Genomic DNA, 20638 nt, shown 5'->3' on the forward strand with positions numbered 1-20638 from the left:
AAGGTTAAAATCATGTAGGTAATATTCTTCCTAATGACTTGAAATGTTGGAACTTAAGATTAGAATCTTTTTAATAACTTGTGCCTCTTATATATTAAGATCACTTTAATTCTGACTTTGTGCTATATATTTCTATGATTCATTAGATTCTATCAGTTACTGATTTATGTATATGAATGAATGATGTAGGTATGGTCATGTTAGTAAAAGCAGAGCAAGGCTTTTTGTTTTTTATTTTTAGAAATAATAAGAGAAAATAAAAGAACTTGGAAACAAGATTTTGTTTAAACCAGTGTTTTAAAAGGCATGGGAGGCGTACGCCTGGCCTCCAGGCAAGGCGCTCCCAAAACGCCCTGAGGTGTATGCCAGAGGTGCTGACACCTCTGAGGCATACGCCTCTTGCGCTTTTTACTTGAGGCATGCTAGAGGCGTATGCCTCATGCACATCTGATATAAAAAGACAAAAAAAAAAGAAAGAAAAAAAGGAAAGGAAAGGATAGGAAAAGAAAAGAAAATTCATCAAAAAAGAAGGAAAGGAAAAGAAAGGGAAGGGAAATAAAAAGAAAGAGAAGAAGAAGAGAAAAGAAAAGAAAAGGAAAGGAAAGAGAAGGGAAGAAAAGATAAGGGGAAAGAAAGTGGTTTGTCCCCTGCCCCCCCTTTCAACTAATGTTATGCACCTTTGTTCTTCTTAATATAAAAGATTTTTATTAAAAATAAAGTTTATACATGTATATATGGTAATATATATAACTACATAAAGTTTATAATTAATAATTCAGTATTTATATCTATAAAAATTTATTTATTTTGGCCAATTCTCAATAGGAATCCCCTCCAATTCTCTATATTAAACGTAATTCAGGAGTAATATGGGTCCACCTGGAATTGGAGGTGTATTCAGGAACAACCATGGTGACATCCTAACAATCTCTAAAGGACCATCAGGCCATGGAAATTTAGTAAGGGCTGAAATGCTAGCAGTGCATGGTTTAAGGGTGGCAAAAAGCAAGAATTATACAAATATGTTAGTTGGGGGGATTCCAAAATAGTGGTGGGATGGGTTCAGGATGAAGATAGGTGTCCTTGGATGTCTAAGAACCTAATGAAGAAACTAGGGGTGAGCACTATTCGGTTAAAACCGAATCGAAAATTTCGGTTTCGGTTTTTCAATTTTTGGTTAAATCGGTTTTTGGCTAATTTGGTTTCATAATAAATATTATATGTTATATATATATATATATATATAAAATAGAGTATATATTATTAAAATTCGGTTTTAACCAAAAAAATCGAAAACTGACAAAAATTTTGGTTTTGGTTATTTTGGTTTATTTGGTTCGGTTTTTAACCGAATGCTAACCCGTAGAAGTAACAAGAGAGCTTAAAAAAGACCGGGTGGTTAGCACACATTGGGTGCACGAGTCATCTAATGGTTTGGCCAAACAAAAGGTGGTAAGTGGAACATTTTTTTGTGGGAATGGGAGCACTCATTATTCTTATAACCTGGTCATCTCAACCTCTGGGATGTCAGCTTTTTATCTTACTGTTTATATTTAACAAAATTATTAACTTATTTTCATGTTTCTACGTTTTAAAAATAAAGAATTTGACTTGAATTAAATATGACGAAGATCTGATATCCGATTGGATCAGAAACCATTTTGAAACCCCTTGAATAGGATTGGGATTTAAGTTTTAAATAATCAGATTGGGTCAGATGTGGCTGGATCTGATCAGAATGCAATTCGACTATAGTCTTATGAAAAATGGTAGCTGATGATGTTTTCAAAGAATCTCACTGAAGGATAGAATAAGAAAAGGCATGTATGCAATATTCATTATTTTAATTCCAGGAAAAAGGGGTTACTAATCCTGATGATTTTTGTCGAATACAACTGGATGATTTTGCGTTTCACCAATGTATCTATGGTTGAGAAAAAATATCAAATTTGAGGGTCTTTATTTATAGATAAGGGTATAATGAGTTTCTTTCAGTAGAAGTTTGTTGGATAAAGGACAATATTTTAAAATGTGGAATATACCAAGTGAACTTAGTGAGAGGAGACAGCTTTATTGTTAGGTTTGAGCAGTGATCTAAAAAACATGCCTAGTTGCCAGGGTGAGGCACATTTCAAGGCATTTAATACAATAAATTTTTCAAAAGAGAGGGAACTATAATTACAATCACAAAACAAATATTTTATGTACAGGTAAAAAATTTAAGATCCTAATAACGACTTGTTTGGGGTTGCCTCAAGGGGCTTGGTACAAAGGTGCCTTGTATAATTTGGAATACATTAGCTCTTTAAAGTAATTAGGAACACATTTTAAGACATTGAAGGTTTCACATGTTTGAATATGTTTTATATGCCATGTTTGATTTGAATTTTACATTCACTTTGAATATGTTTCATATGTTATGTTTATTTATCTTAATTTGAGCCAATAAAATTTATTTTTATAAATTTGAATTTTACATTCACTTTGCAATTGCTTTATATTGTTGTGTTTTTTGAAATTTTAAAAAATTGTGTGCATTGCTCGAAAAAAGTGCCATTCCTTGCCTTGCACCTTGGGCATGAAAAGCCCCTTGTGCTTTTAAAATGAGGTTGGGGACACAACGGGCCACTCAACATTAAAAATCTCCTTGTAGAAGGTTTTTCAAGGGTTGTCATAAGTAGGAATCCCCAACCCCGATCCCCATCGGGGGTAAAAGTTTTCCTCCATCTTTGATCAGGACCCTAATCCCCAAAATTTTTAATTAATAGTATTTTGTGTAAAATAAATAATTTTAAAATGGCCATCCCTAGACATAAGATGGTTGCAAACCAATAGGCTAGGCCCCTAGTTGTTTTAGTGATTTAAAAGGTGCACTTGCGCCTCAAGCGCGTCTAGGCAAGGCACAAAATTTAGGGTAGATGCCTTGTTGAGGTCCTAGGAGCAACAATTTCAAAAGGCGCATGCCTGGTGTGCTTGATGTGCCTTGTGCCTTAGCCCAAGTGTGCACCTTTTGAAAGTTTTATGCTTTTGTTCTTTTTTTGAACCTATCGGCTAGGCCAGGGGCTCCACCCTTGGACCCCCAACCATGCCCCTCGAGGCAAGCCCAAGGAAGTCCATGTTAGGGTCTTAAATTCTTAATTCTCACATGGACTTGTTTGGACAAAATACCTTCTTAAAAGGCAAATAAAATTATAAAATAATTATTTTTTGTGTGAGAATTAAAACCCTAACATGGACTTGTTTGGGCTTGCCTCGAGGGGCGTGGCTCAAAGGCAACTTGTAGAATTAGGAATGTAATATGTTTTACATCATATTAGTTACTTGAAGTAATGCAATTGAGGATAAAAAAGAGTTTGTGCCCGGAAAGCTAAGGAATTGAACATCAAGAAACTTATAATTGAAGGGGATTCAGAGGTGGTGATAGGGTGGCTGACCAAAGAACAAAATGATCTTTGGAAGTATAACAATGAGAAGAGGAATTTCAAATGGCTGGTGTGGGAGATGGAAATTAAGACATGTTGGATTAAGAGATCAGCTAATTCCCTAGCTAACGGTTTAGCAAAACAAGGGGCAGAAAGGGATTCCTTGTTTTGGGCTAAGTTGTAATGTTAGTGTCATTGTATCTTTGTATTTTCTTCTTTCCTTTCTTGAAGTTCTTTGTGACTCTTGGAAGTAAGTGTGTTTGTCTTCCACTTGTAAATTTTCTACTGATGAATTAATGAAAGTGTTATGGATAAAATAAATAAATAAATAAGAGTTTGTGGGCTTTACATGCTTGAAAATGTTTTATATTTTATATTTTATTTTTAAATTTTCATTTGAATATGCTTTACATGTTATGTTTATGTATTTTGGTTTTAGATAATAGGTTTTTTAAAACATTAATTTTAAATTTTAAGTTTATATTTCTTATTAATATTATGTTTAATATTTTTTTTATTTTCTACTGCATTTTTTTGAATTTTTTGGCATTATTTGAATTTTCTGACATTTGTTTTTTAATTTTTAGCTTTTTTTTTTTTTGTAATTTCGCACCTTGCTTCACAAATGGTGAGGGAAATCAGGCAGCTCTTAAGAAATCTTAACCCTAGTTCCAGCTGGATTCAGAGATCGGTATGAATTGATTGACTCACTAGCTAGACAAGGGGTAAACACAGAGCACATTTTTTTTTGGAAAAAAATGTAAAAAGAGTGAGTTCAGTCTAGCTACTGCTGAATGTTGTTGTTGTTATTTTTATTTGTTTTACTAGTTTGTTTTTTCTTTTCATATCTTGGTCTGTTCTTTTTATATTTGGATGTCCACCGTTTAATTTGCCTAACTGTTAACCACTGGTTCAATGTTTGGTCGATTTTAAATTGATTTAGGTTTAGCTCAAGGTTAGCTGAACATTATGCAAACAATGTTTCATGTATCGTTATTTTGCCTGTTTTGGACTCCCTCAGTGCTACTTGTTCCTTTTGACAGATTGTGGATTTCTGCTGTGGAGCTAACGATTTCAGTTGCTTAATGAAAGAAAAGCTTGAAGGAACTGGAAAGAGATGCTTGTTTAAAAACTATGATGTTATTCAACCGAAGGTTATATTCCTACTCTTGGAACTACGGATTGTTAGCTTAGGAAGCATCAACCACATCTATTTTTTTCCGTTTCTCTTCTCATTTCTTAATTTCTACTCAGGAATAGATTGCCCGACTTCTGGATGTTTTCACTTTTCATTTATACATTTTGTTGTGTAGTTATGTTTGTTGGCATGCATTTATGGGCTACCAAAATGATGTTTCTGAACCTAACTGTGGATGAATTAGCTAAATCTGTTTCAGGCTTTTAATTTTGTACTGTTTCTTCTTTGGTATGCAGTCCAATTTAATTTCATCCTAATAATAGCAATGAAATGCAATAACTTCATGAAATATGGCAAAAACATCTTAATAATGCAATAACTTCGAACTGTTGTTTTCAATCCCGAAGGAATTTGGGAGCCTTTTCTGTAGCACATCACAAGTGTTTACCTTCCCTAGGAACACTTCCCAACAGAAAGCTTGTACTTTTGGAGGAATCGGTTTAGACCTGATTTCTCTCACTGGGAAGTTCACCTCTATATGATCAATGTGAGTGAGCAAACCAAATAAAGATGCATAGGAAAATAAACCATCAGAAGATGGGGACCAAACTCTACAATCAGCTATAGATTGGTCCAAGTAGACCCTCTCAAGTGTTGAAATCAAAAGCACCAGAGACTCACACACTCATTTTCCCTCAACCCTCTTCTGAAACAAAAATCCCAAGAGATCCCTGAATCTGAAAGCACACCAAACCTAACAACTTGTTTGTTTTTATGGTTTGATAAGGAGTAGAGGTCTGGGAATCTGATCATAAGAGGCACATCCCCAACCCAAAGGTCTTCCCAGAATAAAACTTTGTTGCCACAACCAACATCAAACCTGATAAATTGAAGAAAGGTTGGATATACCTCAAAGATTGCCTTCCAAGGAGAAAATGGAGCTGCATTGGGGGCTAGATTTGCATCCCAGCCGTTATCTGCTTTGCCATGTAAGCCTTTAATGACCCTGTACCACAACCTTTCTCCTTCACAAGGGAATCTCCACAGCCATTTACCTAGAAGGGCCTTGTTTTTCTTTAATAGGTTCCCTATACCTAATCCACCCTGCTCCTTAGGGTAACAAACTTGCTCCCACTTCACTAAATGATCTTTCTTTTCATCACCTAGTTCCCACAAAAAGTCCCTCAATCTTCTCCAACTTCCTACCTATTTTCATCGGGATCACAGAGGTGGAGAGGAAATAAGTGGGTAGGTTTGCTAGGGTTGATTTTATCAAGGTGATTCTTCCCCCCATGGATATATAATTTCTCTTCCACATTGCCAACTTCTTTATGAGCCTCTCTACCACCGGTTTCCATAAGCTTTTAGCTTTCGGATTCCCACCCAAGGGCATACCTAAGTATTCCAGAGGCCAATTTTTCACTTCACAACCTTGCAGATTTGCCATGGCTTGGATGCCCTCCCCCCTTCAATGATGATTCCAGCTACACAGCTTTTTTCCCAATTGACTTTCAGTTTGGAGGCCTGTTGAAATTCATCCACCAATCTTTTCAGATTCCTTAAACCGGATTCATCACAACTTTCACAGGAAATGATTATGTCATCAGAAAATTGCAAATGAGACCCCACCACTTCTGATCTACCCATCTTCCAACCTTTAAACTGGTTTTCTTGATCAGCTTTGGTGATTTGTCTACTCAAAACCTCTGCTACAAAGGTGAATAAGAATGGGGATAAGGGATCACCCTACTTGGTCCTCTTTTAGCCTGGAAGAAATCCTTTGCTACCCCATTCATTAGAATAGAAAAATGTGTTGAGCTAATACATTCTTTAATCTACATCCTCCATTGCCCCATCTTTTCCATTAAATTCAATAGGAAGGACCAATCCACCATATCATAAGCTTTTTCTAGGTGAAATTTACAAATCAAACCTTTGCCACCTTGTTTTCTCTTAGCTGCCAAACACTCATTTGCCACTAAGATTTGATCCACAATTTGTCTCCCTTCTACAAAATCTCCTTGGTTTTGAGAGATAACATAGGGTAATACAGTCTTCAACCTACCAGCCAGGACTTTAACAATGATTTTATACAAGCTACCCACTAGACTTATCGGTCTGTAATCCTTAGGGGTTTTGGCCTCCTTTTTTGGCACTAAAGCAATAAAGGTTGCATTCACTCTAGGCGATAATTTCCCTTCTTGATAGAACTCCACAAATACATCCATTAATTCATCTTTCAAAATTTCCCAACAATCTTGATAGAAAGTCATTGAAAATCCATCTGACCCCAGAGCTTTAGATCTATCCATCAAGAATATTGCTTCATGTATCTCCTCAATAGTGAAAACTCTTTCTAGGAGGTTAATTTCAGATTTTGGCACTCTGTCCTAGTGTTTTAAAAGCGCAAGGCGCAGGGGTCAATTTGCACATGAGGTGCAAGGTAAGGCGCAAAAAATACAAAAAAATGCTAAAAAATAAAAAAAATGTCAGAAAATAGAAAAATCTAAAAAATTCAAAAAAAAATAAACATAATATTAATAAAAATATAAATTTAAATTTTAAAATAAATGTTTTAAAAACCTATTATCTAAAATTAAAATACATAAACATAAGATGTAAAGCATATTCAAATGAGAATTTAAAAATAAAATCAAACATTATAAAACATTTTCAAGCATGTAAAACCTCTAATCTCTTTTTGCAATCAATTGCATTACTTCAATTTACTAATGTAATGTAAAACATATTACATTCCTAATTCTATGAGCCGCCTTTGTGCCATGCTCCTCGAGGCAAGCCCAAACAAGTCCACGCTAGGTCTTAAATTCTTAGTTTTCACACAAGAAATAATGATTTTATAGTCTTAATTGCTTTTTAAAAAGACATTTTATTAAAAGACATTTTATTAGGATGAATGAATGAGCAACATTACCAAATTTGGGGTTCTTGGAGCGGAGCCCCCGACCTAGATGCTATGTTCAAAAAAAGCAAAAAAGCGTCAAAATTTCAAAAGGCACACGCCTAGGTGCACTAGGCGTGCACCTTTTGAAAGGGCTACGCTTAGGACCTAGGCGAAGCGCGTACCCTGAAATGCGCCTTGCCTCTACGCCTAGGACCTAGGTGAGGCGCATACCCTGAAATGCGCCTAGACGTGCCCTTTGAATCACTGCTCTGTCCCATTGTAAATTTTCCAATTCTGCAATGTTTTTATCAGAGGATGCTAGGATTGACTTGAAATGATCCACGAAGCATCTTTCAATTTCCTCTTTTGCAGTTACTACTCTTCCCTCCACCTCTATACTAGAAATTTGGTTTTTTCATCTTCTCCCGTTTGTTAGGGAGTGGGAAAATCTGGTATTTCCATCCCCCTTCAGAAGCCATTTACATCTAGATTTTTAATCTCTTCTTTTCTTAGGATCTCTTCCAATTGCACTTTTAAGTTCTATCTTTCTACTCTATCCTCCAACCCACACTCTTTCCGAGCCTCCTTTTGGTCCACTTCCTCTATTTTCCTGGCTAATTCATCCTTTATGACCTCAAGTTTTCCAAATTCCTTGACCTTTTCCTTCAATATTTTCAGTTTCTTGGAGAACCTCACAACTTTATCTCTAGCCCTTATCCCGCCTTCTAACCACCATTCTTTTACCTTTTGCAAAAAAATTGGAACTTCTAGCCACATGTTTTCAAATCTAAAAGGTGTGGGGCCTCCAATAAGATTTTCTTGGTAGAGGCTTAAGGGGCAATGATCAGATGTCACTTTAGGTAGGGCTTTCAGTGTCGATGTTCCCTACAACTCTTCCCAATCAATGGAGAAAAGGAATCTGTCCAGTTTTGAGCACACTTGATTTTCTTAGATATTTGACCAAGTGAAAGAGGCTTGTAACAAGGTAGGTTCTTTTAGTTCTAGGGACTCCATCAAGGAATTGAAATGTTTCATACTAGTTGTTAAGGGCTGGTTGGGGTTGTCTGTCTCATTTGTATATCTTATTACATTGAAATCCCAACCCAAACACCACGGGCCCTCTCAAATGCCCTTGATTGTAGCTAGCTCTTCCCAGAATGTGTTCCTCTGTGTTCCTCTCTCTTCGGCCCATACACATTAGTCAACACCCACTTCCTTCCATCACTCATCCTCTTGGCTTTTATTGATATTTGAGTATTGTCCTATCAATTCCTCCTGATAGTCAAGTTCCTCATTCTTCCACATTGTAAGGATCCCACCCGAGGCACCCCACGACGGGGCAAAGGACCAACTTAGACTGGTCTCCAGATGCTTCTTATCCACGTTCTGTCCAAATTCGAAAGCTTTGTCTCCTATATCATGACTATAACTGGTCTCTCATTTCTTATCACATTCCTGATGATTCTCCTTTTCTTTGCACTTCCTAAACCTCTTACATTCCAACAAAGCACCTTCATTCCACTCTTTTTTTTTTCGACCCAAACTCATTTTCAATTCCTATCATTCTCTTTTCTTCTCCCTTTTCCTGTTTACAGACTTCTCATAGGAAACACCACAAGCTAGCCTTTCCACCTCATTCATTCTCCTCTTTGTTTTTTTGTCATCTTCTGCCTCCTTTCTAAGATAGACCTTCCCTTTGGTGAACTTGTTTTTGGCTTTTTTTTTTTATTCCTCTTCTTTTACTTTGGGGGTCTCTCTACAACCATCTTCTCCCTCATTTAACCAGCAGACTTCCTTTTCCTTTTCATGAGTACAACAACTTCATTTCTCCCAGCATCCTTCTCCAACTCCATCACATAAATCAATTTCTCCTCGTTGTCTTTTCCTCCTCCCCCACCTTCTTTTACTATCACACATGGGTCATTATCCGCCACCGGTGAAGTTTCAACAGCTGGAACTGCAAAATCCAAAGGCTGAAGGTTACTACAAGGATCAATACCAAATGAGTTTTGACAGTAAAGTGGGGGCGAAGAAAGAACTGGATTGAGAGGAAGGGGGGAAGAAACTCCTTGATCTTGAATCTGGTTTTCACCGATTACTCCAAAGACAAACCCTGATGGTTCGGGTTCAGGTACAGTGTCCACCTGTGCAGCTGGGGGGAGCTGTTCCTCAAGTGGTTCCATGGTCGGTTTGCACTGGATACCCAGATGGAGTTTAGACTCTGCTGGCAGCTGCAGTTGGTACATAGTCTTTCCCACCCTTTCTAGTTTCTACTATTTGGGACGACCCAAAATATCTTGGAGCCAATTTTTGCCAGTTCCGTCGAGCCAAGGAAGATTGGCGGTAATGCTGAAGCTTCAAATAAACATGATCTCCTACTGTGAGTTCCAGCTGCCTGTGCTTTTTATCATCTGTTGCTGAGGCTGCTTTAAGTGCAACTTCAGGGACTTAACGATATCATCTGGAGATGACAATTGGTTGTCTACTTCAGCAGTAGCCGAAGATCCTCTCTCATGAGGCAAGAGAGGTGATGGTTCCCTCCCATACAAGGCCATGAGGGGTGATGTTCCAATTGATACATGGTATGTTGTATTGTGCCAATACATTGCCTAAGGCAACCACAGTGTCCGCTGTTTTGGCCTCTCCCCAATTAAACACCAATAGTGGGTCTCCAGGCACCTATTAATGACTTCAGATTAACCATTTGTTGGAGGATTGTAGCTTGCGGAATGCAACAGTTGCACCACTTGAGCCTTGAGGTATTCATTCCCAGAAGTTACCCATAAACAAGGGATCTCTAGTTGTAAGTAAAGAATTGGTGTACCATGGAGTTTGGCAATCTCCTGGATGTAAGCTCTGGCTATGGTGGCTGCAGTGTAGGGGTGTGGCAAGACTTTAAAATGGGCATATTTTCTTTGCCGGTCTACTACAACAAGTGGCTACAACAACCCTGCTGGAAACTGGGTACTATACTTCTGTTGTTGACAGGTGGTACAGCAACTGGCGAGCAACATAATTGTGCACCATTCTTCTCATCCCCTTCCAATAGAACCAACTTGCTAGCCTCTTGTTTGTGCAAAGTACCCCTGAATGCCTTGCTTGAGCTGAATAATGGAAGAGCTTGAGTAGCTCTAGATGGTAGGCAGATTTGTTGGTAAAACAGAACAGAGCCTTGCACTGTGTAGCCAGGTGCCTGGGATGGGTCTTGAAGCCAATGGTCATAGAGTTGGTTCAGTTCTGGATCCTCTTAGGCCCCAACCCGTAGCTGGACATAGAGGAAAATAAAGTGTTGAGATAACCATCATCTGAAATTCTTCTGCCCTTGACAAGGCATTTGCTACTGCATTAGAAGCCCAATAACTTGTAGTACCAACTCTTCTGCTTTGGGCTTAAAATAGGGTGTCTAGTAGATATTTGATGCTGAGATGGTTTGCTCTTACAATGAACGCGCTCCCAAGAAGATAGGGTCTCTGTTTCTGGACCGCTAGTGCGATGACAATGAGTTGCTTCTCATATGTGGTCTTCAACTGGGCCTGTGGACTTAAACCCTTGCTGAAAGCAATAGGTTGCCCATGTTTGCATAAGAACAGCTCCCACACCGTTTCCTGAGACATCTATCTCATCTGTGAACTTGGGCCTACCCCAACTCATCAAATAGTTGTCAATCAGAGGAATTGGGAAATGTTCCTTCATTGTGATGTGGTTCAATGCGTGATTATCCACACAAAACCTCCATGAACTCTTTTTCTTTGATGAGCTTGATCAATGACACTGGTGAAGAATATGGACTGTTAACGGGCTGAATCAGTCCCTTTTCAAGCAACGTGCCTCTTTTCAGTCTCCACATGCTAATATTGGGGGTACATATGTGGTCTCAAGTTAGCTGGTGGGGCTCCTAGTTGGATAGTAATTTGGTGGTCATGGGCCCTCGCAGATGGTAGGGTATTGGGCTCAAGAAATGCGTTCTGGTATAGTTGCAAAACTTGCTTTAATTGGGCTGTACCCCCAGTCGGTTTAGTTACAATGGCATGTGCTGACAAAGTGGGAGTGGAGGGTAGTGAATCCAGGTACATGAGCAAGTAGGTATCCATGTGTTGACAGCTTTTTACAAGGACATTGTTTGCCCCCCTCATGAAGTTGATGGTTAAATGGGGCCCAGTCACAAGTAACCAGCCCATGCTGAGCCAATGGATCTCCAACACTATGTATGCACCTGAGAAGTCCCGGGGGGGGTGTAAATCAACACAGAAGAGGTGGCACTGAAGCTTCAACTCCATAGACTTGCAGATTCCTTCACAAGTTATGAGGTGCCCATTAGCGACATGTACTGTGAATGAATTGATGGGCTGCTTGGCTAAGCCCAATTGCTTGGCAGGCACCTTGGTAATAAAATTAAGTGAGCTGCCACTGTCTTGTGAAGGAATTACCCGCATGATATGGTGTGCGTTCACCCCCTGTCAAGGCCCACAATGAAATTTCATGGTACTCTGTTGGGGCAGAATCACCTTCTACAGCTGAAGTGACTCGAGTTCTTCACTGGGGACCTCTTCAATGGGATCATCAACTTGCTGTAGGCAAGTTTGTTGGGTCTTGCATTGATATTCCACAGAAAATTTTTCGTCACAATTATAGCATAGTCCCTTTTTGCGATGGGCTTGCATTTCATTCCATATTAACTTCTTATAGGGTAACACCGTTGGGGTTGGCTTCCAGTTTCTGATATATATATATATATATATATATATATATAATATATATATATATATATATATATATATAGTTGGGCAATTTCTGGACCGTGGTCACTCTGGGCTGGTCTTGAGCTGGTTGGGCTGAAGCTGGTGCTGGACCAGGGACATTCTGTTTCTGCTCTACATTTTTTAGCATAATGATTGCAGGTAGGTTTAACATAGTCACTGATTCTAATGATCCCTTCAATGTTTAGAAGGCAATTTAAATATTTTTTTTTGGAAAAAGATAAAGTATATTCATTAAATAAAACCGAGATACAAGACCCATGTACACCAACTATCTGTGCAATGTTAGTATCATTGTCAAAGGAGTATCATAAAACTTGTCTTTGAACAGCCCATGAACCCCAACCCAAGACAAAATTCTTCCCTCTAGAATCGATTTCAGCCCATGAGCAACAGTCTTCTAGACGATAGAACCTTCTTTATTTTTTATCAATGATGATAGAGCCTTCTTGACCCAATCCCTTCAGCCATGGCTTCAGAAAAACAATCCCTTCAGCCACCAGTTCTTGAGAAAATCATTGTAGTTTCTTTGCATTTCTATATTGTGGACCCGTCTTATTTGACCCTTGTTGTTCCTAGTTATAGTCATGATGCTGCATCCTAGGTTTATAAAGTAAAAAGTATAAACCAATAATACTTATTTGATTTGTCATTAGTTTGTGTTTTCTTTGCATTCTCAGAAAGAAATGCCAGTATGGATGCAGGCAGTTAGTTCATATCAGCAAGACTGTAGATAATTCTATATTTTCCACAGTAGTTTGCATTTTTATAATGTGGACCTTTATTTAAAAACAAACATGACTAGTAGGTGGATGCAAATTTCAGTACTTGATGTGTTTTTATTTTGGGGGGAACATTCAAATTCTATTGGGGCACATTGTATTAGGGTATTAATGGATCCTTTTACAGAATGATTTCAATTTTGAGAGGAGAGATTGGATGACTGTCCGGCCAAGTGAATTGCCCACAGGGTCTCAGTTGGTAAGAGGCCTTTTCTTTTCCTTATCAAATGCTGATATGAACTAATATCTTCTGAATCTGTAAACAGATTTGGATGTTTTCCAAGTTTTACCCATATGTGACTATTCTTTTTATTTTTATCTTTGAGTAGATCATGGGGCTCAATCCCCCGTTTGGAGTTAAAGCAGCACTTGCAAACAAGTTCATTGATAAGGCTCTTGAGTTCAAACCAAAGCTTCTCGTTCTTATTGTTCCACCAGAAACAGAAAGGTAGAAAATGGCTTTTTTCCTCCATGCATCATATGTTCCCTTCTCAATTATTTGATTTTTCCAGGCCGGGCAAAAAGAGGACACCATATGATTTGATTTGGGAGGATGTTGAGAAACTTTCTGGCAAGGTATATTTAAGGAGCCAAGCATGTATACTTGATTCTAGTTGATTTTAATCCACTACAAGGTGGATCTGTTTTTCTTGCTTCACATTATCAATTTTTTCCCTTCCAGTCTTTCTACCTACCTGGATCTATCGATGTGAATTACAAGCAAATAGATCAATGGAACACTACAACTCCAGTTCTTTATCTTTGGAGCCGCCCTGATTGGACATCCAAGCACATGAACATTGCTGAAAAGCATGGTCACACGTCCACAAAACAGAGAGAATTACATATGGATGAGAACCATGATGAATCACAGGTTTCAGAGCATCCAAAGGAGAAGAATCACGACCACTACAATGATATTTCAAGGACAAATAATGGAGTTAATTGTATCTCTAGAGAAATAAATGATGTTGCTGAACAAAATGCTGAAACGGAGGATGAAGAAACTAGAACAATTATTCCTCAAGAGATGAGGGGAAGATCCCCTGTTGAATGTAACATTGGAGCCAACCAAGATTTGTGCGACGATTCTGAGACAGAAAGCCGCAAGCATCATGGGCATAGGAAGAAACGGTCCCGAGAGAGTCCAAAGGAGAGGCGGGATCTTGGTAAGAAATCAAAGGTTAAGATTGATACATCACCTGAGAGGAAGTATGATGAAGGTAGGCCTCATACAAGCAAGGCATACAAGGAAACATCTGAAATGGGTAGTCCTCAGGGTAAGAGAACAGATCCTAGAAACTCGGAGGAAGGTCAGCCCTCTGAAACCCTTGAGATTTCTCCAGAGAGGGTAGCCAATGAAGAAGGCTCCAGGCACTTCCAAACTACCCTTCCTGTATCCACTCCAGAGTTTGGTGTAGGATACAGGGGAAATCCAACTAGTATTCCTGATGTAGATATTGAGGAAATAGAAAGAAGGTACAATTCAAACAGAGGTGACCCATTTCTAGGTGGAAACCATAATTGGATGGCTGGATCTAATCTTGGTCAAGAGGTCAGGGGTTTGGGTGAACAATTTCCTGGGCGCATTCAGGATAACATGGAGGCTTTAAGTCATAAACCTTACTTCGATGAGTTGGAAGAGAAGTACAGGAGAGAAGATGTCAGGATGCAGCTCCATTATGGGCGACAAGATTTTGATAGTTTGTCTCACAGAAGCAGCTATCTGGGTGGTCAAGATTCTATGCTTGGTGGAATAGGTTCACTTTCTTCAGCTCCATATGGCATCATGGGTGCATCGGGTGAGTCGTCCTACCAAAGAATGAACCTGCCAGCAACACAGCGGTATATGCCCCACCTTGATGAGTTGAATCATACAAGAATTGGTAATTTTGGGCCTGAGATTCCTCTGGTGGGTAGAAGTGGTGTATATGATCTGCCAGGATCTAGGCCCAGTTTCCGTGCTGACTCATTAGGCTTTGCTCCTGGTCCACAGCACCCTTTCTCTCATCACAATTCATCTGGTTGGCTCAACGAGTGAAAGATTTTTTGCGAAATCAATGATTGATACAACTCGCAATGTAGGTAAGAGTTTGTTGAATTTGGAAAGAAAATGTATGCCATCATTTCAGCCTTGCCATTTTCATAATTACCATCGTCAAGGAGGTATTCCGTATGCTAGTTACTTCACAGCAACCATCATTTTTAGGCCTGTTATCAACATCCATTTTGCATGATATAGGCGTGATGTGTTATTTATGGGGATTTAGGCAAGGGAACATTACTCCTGAACATCTACCGAGCATATGTATCCATCTATCTAACATGTTTTGTGATATTATCGAAAGTTACATTTCTTATTCTTATTACACCCCCAATGTGGGCTCCTCTATCAGCCAGGGTTCCAATTTTTGCCTTATTTTATATTGTGCTGTGCGCACAGGCGACAGGACAGGAGTTTGAAGGAGTTCAAGTTTGACCCATTTTGCAAGATAAATGATCTATTGTTTGCTTATGAATTATGGTACAATTATAGTGGAGCTAGTATTGTTGCAGAGATCGATGGCATAGAAGATATCCTGTCTCAATCTCAATTTTGTGGATGTGGTTGGTTTGCTCAAAAGGTCGGGGAATTAGCTTACTTCTAATACCCATCCGCGGCGTATTAGGACGACTAGCTTATTAGCTCAGGGGCGTCCCTATGATGAATGGCAAGGACAAATATGTTTGTGTCATCTGTGCCAAAAAAAAAAAACAATTAAATGCTTTAACAATAGAATTCTGGTGGATAAGAGATGATAAATCTAATATTTTTTACCTCAGAAGTTGCCAATCCATCCAAATGGCGGAGGACTCGGAGGTTTGGGCTTCAAGGATATTTCTCTTTCAAACAACTCGCATGCATAGAGAGTAGATGCAGTAGGGGGGCACATTATGCAAACTTGGCAGCGGCTGGAATGTTCATACATTTTTTTTTTTTTTTTGAGAAAATTTCATTTTAGTACCCTGAACTTTGGTGTGGTGTCAAGTTACTATTCAAACTTTCAAATGTGTCACTGACTCGCTGTTTTAGAAAGTGTCAAATTGGTCTAAAACTGTTAGCGGATGTAATTATTATGAAAAAGGATAAAAATGCCACCACCTCCGATATCAGGCTGATTATAAAATATAAATTCATTGGCTTTGTATCACAACAAATTAAATGAAACTCAAATATTTAAACTCTGATCTCCAGCACGTTACAGTTTTGAATTCCTCAACCTCTCCGGGAATTCAAAACCATTCAAGTCTTGCCATAAAAAAAAAAAAAAAATCATGTCTTAGATCTGTCTTCCAATTTGATTAACGGGTTGTTGCCGCCCGATTTTGGTGGAAACAACATACATTACTTGAATCCCTAATACAGGGTGATGTTTCTAGTGGTTTCAAAACCATTCAAGTCTTAGATCTGTCTTCCAATTTGATTAGCGGGTTGTTGCCACTAGATTTTGATAGAAACAGCATACGCTGAATTTCTCATACAATAGTCTCTTCGGACGTATTCCGCTGGAGTTCGCGAAACAAATTCCAGGGAATGCCACATGGTAGTATATGGGGTTTGGGAGGAGCCCGAACTTGTTGCATTGCTACAACCTAGTTTAAGGTAGAGGATAATGAACACTGTCTTCTTTTGAAGGTAGTTTTAACATTTTAAGAAATTTTAAGTTACAGATGTCATCAGTTAACCGTAAGAACCAACTTGAAACTTTTTGAAAGTTTGAGTACTGCAGCGACACTTTTGAAAGTCCACTAGTTTAGGTATTAACTTGACACTACCCCCAAAGTTCAGGGGTCTGTTTCCTGGGTCGAATGGTCCAATCATTTGAACAAAATGAATGGCCCGTTCTGTTAAAAAAATGGTAAAATGATAGTTCTAGGATCAGCGGTTTACTGACCGTTTAGATCAGCGGTTTACTGATCAAATCAACAGTTTTTGGCTAAAATGATAGTTCTAGGATAAAACAGAATCAGTCAGGTGACTGATTCCCTGTTTTTCCGGTCCAACCATCAGGTCCAGTCCGGTTTTGACAACCATGACTTTCACAATTTATCTGTTGATACTGAAAGGCGGTGTTGGAGGGTGATAGAGGTCGAAGCTACACTCTGACGTGAAAATGAAACTACAACTCAACTTGTGCAATTAGACTTCCCTCCCATGCTTCAAATACCAAAGATCGCCTGGTGTGGAAAATAACACCAAATGGGCACTTTACAACATCTTCAGCTTGGACTTACGAGGTAGATTTGAAAAGTTTAAATTTTTTGTTTTTGTCGCCTTGGGTTCGGATTTTCCTGTGGCGTTGTATCCGTAATTGTTTGGCTACTCAAGCAAACATGGTTAGAACTTAGAAGGGGTGCTCCGTGTTCGCCTGTTCGGTTGATGCATCATGCATTCATGATGCCCCGTTGTGTCATGCTTATCCTCAAGTGATGTATCAAACATCACCTTTGGAACCGAACTCAACATATCTTTAATCTTTAAAGAAACTTCTATTAACATTTCAGATTTGTTGGATTTGAGGGAGTGTTGATCAAGAGAATGTTATCTAATTCTAGGACAATGCGGTTGAAGCCACACTGACAATGCGTTTAGTGCTGAGGATCATTTGCATTGTTATAGACTTATAGTGGTTTAAACTTTAAACGACCTATGTGTATCTGATTCTGATTTGTAGCTCTTTTTTCTTTTTCTGTAGCTTGTTTTTTCGTTTTAGCTTCCATGTTTCTGGTTTGGTTGGTGCTGAGTGGTGTTTTTAATCTACATTAACTTACCAGATTTAGTATCCGAAACTTTCATTTTACCGGATTTAGTACCCGAGCTTTCATTAACTTACTGTAAAGTGTCATAGCAAAAAGATACAAATGCCCCTTAAGTTTTATCTAAATTTTCTTTATCAAATGAATCTCAAAACTTGTGCTTTCAAAATGAGCAATCAACGTACGCAACAATATCAAAATCGATGACTGCCTTTCACTGTACGCAACTCCCCCTCATGGCAATGGACATCTCGAAACGAGAAGACAACACTGTTCATCGTCTCTGAATGCACTGTACAGAATGATCAGTTATCACTATTCGCTGAGCCATGACATGACAGAATAAGAAAAACGCTCATTTACGACAAAAAAAAAAAAAAGAAAGAAAAAATAATAATCTCTCTTTTTCTGGGTACGAGTCCCACAAAGGACTACAAAGGCGATGAACTGAACCAGGACCCATTTGAATGGGACGTTGGAGCAACTAATGAAGTAAAGGAGTTCGATAGGGATTGAAAAATAGGCTACAGCGATAAGGAAATCAATGAAACCCCGAAAAGGAGAAAAAAAAAAGAGAGAGAGAGAGAGAGAAAAACCAAAATTAAAAGAAACCCATTTGCCAGGTCTCAAGATCTAAAATACCCAGAATCCCAAAGCCTCCAAAACCAAAATTGAAAAATTTCGCTTCCGCTGTTTTTCCTCTTTTGTAAATTCTGTTTATCTATCTTTTTCTTGCAAGATATATTTTTTTTTCCATCTTCAGTGTTTGTGTATGATAGCGGAGTTGAAGAGCACGAGATCTCTACAACTCACGACACCGTAAACAAGTCTCACTAACAAAAATAATGCGAAGAAGGACCACTGATACCGACCTTTAAAAGCCCAGATGCCAGCACCAGAAATGCAAGGCAACTAAAAGGAGTACCTAAAAAACATACACACTCCCGTGGCAAATGGAAACAAGATTTCAATGAAAACACCTTCGGATCTTTCTTTCTTTCTTTCCTCTTCTTCACGAGCCAACTTTAAGCTTTTAAAACACTGATTGATTTTGACGGTTTTCAGTAGTAGCTTCGCCACCTGCCGCCTTATCCAATCATGCAACGTATAGAATACATAAACCACCAATCTCCAACGAGAGCAGCAGAAACAGAGACAACAACGATAAGAAGACTCAAGAACCCTCCCCCTCCTCCTCCACCTCCTTCCTCCAAGAAAACCAAACCCAGTTCGGAGCACAACCTACAAAACCAGTGCCGTGAATACCACCCTCCACCTGCCTGGTTCTCCGGACATAAAACCGACCATGTTATGCCGTGTTGGCCGCTGAAACCCAGCAGACGAGAAGGAGAAAAGTGGTTTTGGGTTCTTGGTTCTTTCTGTAGTTCATAGCAGAGCAGATAAACCGAAAATATCAGATTCTCCTACTGTTCTCTTCATTTCTTATTATCGTTTTTTTTCAACTGCAATCACCCTTGTAACTCTCATCCCTCTGCTTCTTAAAGTTAAGGTGAGAGAACTTTTCTTGAAGAAGAAGGCTTGGGAGCTTGACAGAAAGGTTGATAGAATGATCAGACAGAAGGAAGCTGTCCACCGTGTCCGAATGCTGACGCAAGAGATTCGGAAGTCAATGGATAGGCATACCATCTCCTATACCACTCTGGTTGAGCTATATAATACTTTGGGACTGCAGAACAGTGCGATTTGGATGCCCAACGAGATCAGAACAGAGATGACACATCTAGCAGAGCGAAGCAGTCAGACCTTTGAGCCAGGTCTATTCATCGTTAGTTGTCTTAGAATTAGATAACAAGCTCCTGATCAACTACCTCAAATTCAGCAAATCTAAAATGTTAATATAAGTTTCTTTTATAGTTAAAGATCAAAGATATGTTGAGTTTGGTTACAAAGGTGATGTTTGACACTATTGCCTGCCAATTCTTGCAATGAGATTTTTCAAAAATCAATTCACGGATTCACCCATCAAATTGGTCATGATATATGATTATCAGGCTGGTAACGGGTGTGAGGACCTCTCTGCACTATATTGGAGAGAAAGAGAGAGAGAGATGAGGGTAATTGAAACGTTATGGTACTTTTAACAATTTCAAATGTTAATACCCATCTTAATAAACCTATCCATATATGAAATATCAAACCGAAAAAAAAAGAAAGAAAAAGGAGTATTGATAGTTGAAAATTTATGAATGCACGAATAAGGGTGTCAATGGACCGGTTTTGGATTGGACCCTGACCAGTCAAAATTAATTTGGGTTGGACTAATCTCGTCCAAAATATTTATTAGATTGGATTGGACCTGATCCTTCCATAATAAATTTATATTTTATTAAGTTGGATTAAGCCAATGTCTAGTCCATTAATATAAGATGAGAATATAGGTGTCAATGGACTGGGTTTGGGTTGAAACAAATCTAAATCAAAACGAATTTCAGCAGATTAGATTGTACAGATGTTGAATTGGACTGGTCCAAAATGGTCCAGAATATTCTTTGGATTGGATTGTACCTGGTCCATTTATAACGGACTCACATTAGATTGGATCGAATTGGACCAAATCCAATCCAATTGACACCCCTATGCACGATTTTTAAGTAATTTATTCATTAAATCTACATTTTTCTCAATGTAAAAATCATTCATGCTCAAGTACATGAGTTATGTTTTTGCTCCCTTTACTAGCAAAAACATGTGTTTTTTTTTTCTGTAAATGGGCAAAAATAATTGTTGAAGTATTCTCAACACCTAAATAAATTTTTATTCTTTTTATGGAGAAATAGTTTGCTAATATGTATAATTTTGTTTTTAAAAATTCTATT

The 20638-nt window shown here is 38.5% G+C and overlaps 1 protein-coding gene across 2 annotated transcripts in view; it reads left to right on the plus strand.

Annotated features, from left to right (window-relative positions):
• EDM2 (ENHANCED DOWNY MILDEW 2) overlaps positions 1 to 15364 on the plus strand; it is a 50276-nt gene extending 34912 nt beyond the window's left edge. For both annotated transcript variants that reach the window (XM_088964221.1, XM_088964220.1), the window contains exons 15-19: positions 4466 to 4576; positions 13132 to 13203; positions 13334 to 13452; positions 13517 to 13580; positions 13687 to 15364. In XM_088964221.1, coding sequence (XP_088820347.1) covers positions 4466 to 4576; positions 13132 to 13203; positions 13334 to 13452; positions 13517 to 13580; positions 13687 to 15045 — 1725 coding nt within the window. In that variant the 3' untranslated portion in view covers positions 15046 to 15364. The remainder of the gene's footprint in view (positions 1 to 4465; positions 4577 to 13131; positions 13204 to 13333; positions 13453 to 13516; positions 13581 to 13686) is intronic.
• Positions 15365 to 20638: the final 5274 nt, after the last annotated feature.

Source organism: Nelumbo lutea, chromosome 1 (assembly GCF_056320005.1).
Source record: "Nelumbo lutea isolate HS-2025 chromosome 1, American lotus-T2T, whole genome shotgun sequence".
NCBI lineage: Eukaryota > Viridiplantae > Streptophyta > Magnoliopsida > Proteales > Nelumbonaceae > Nelumbo > Nelumbo lutea.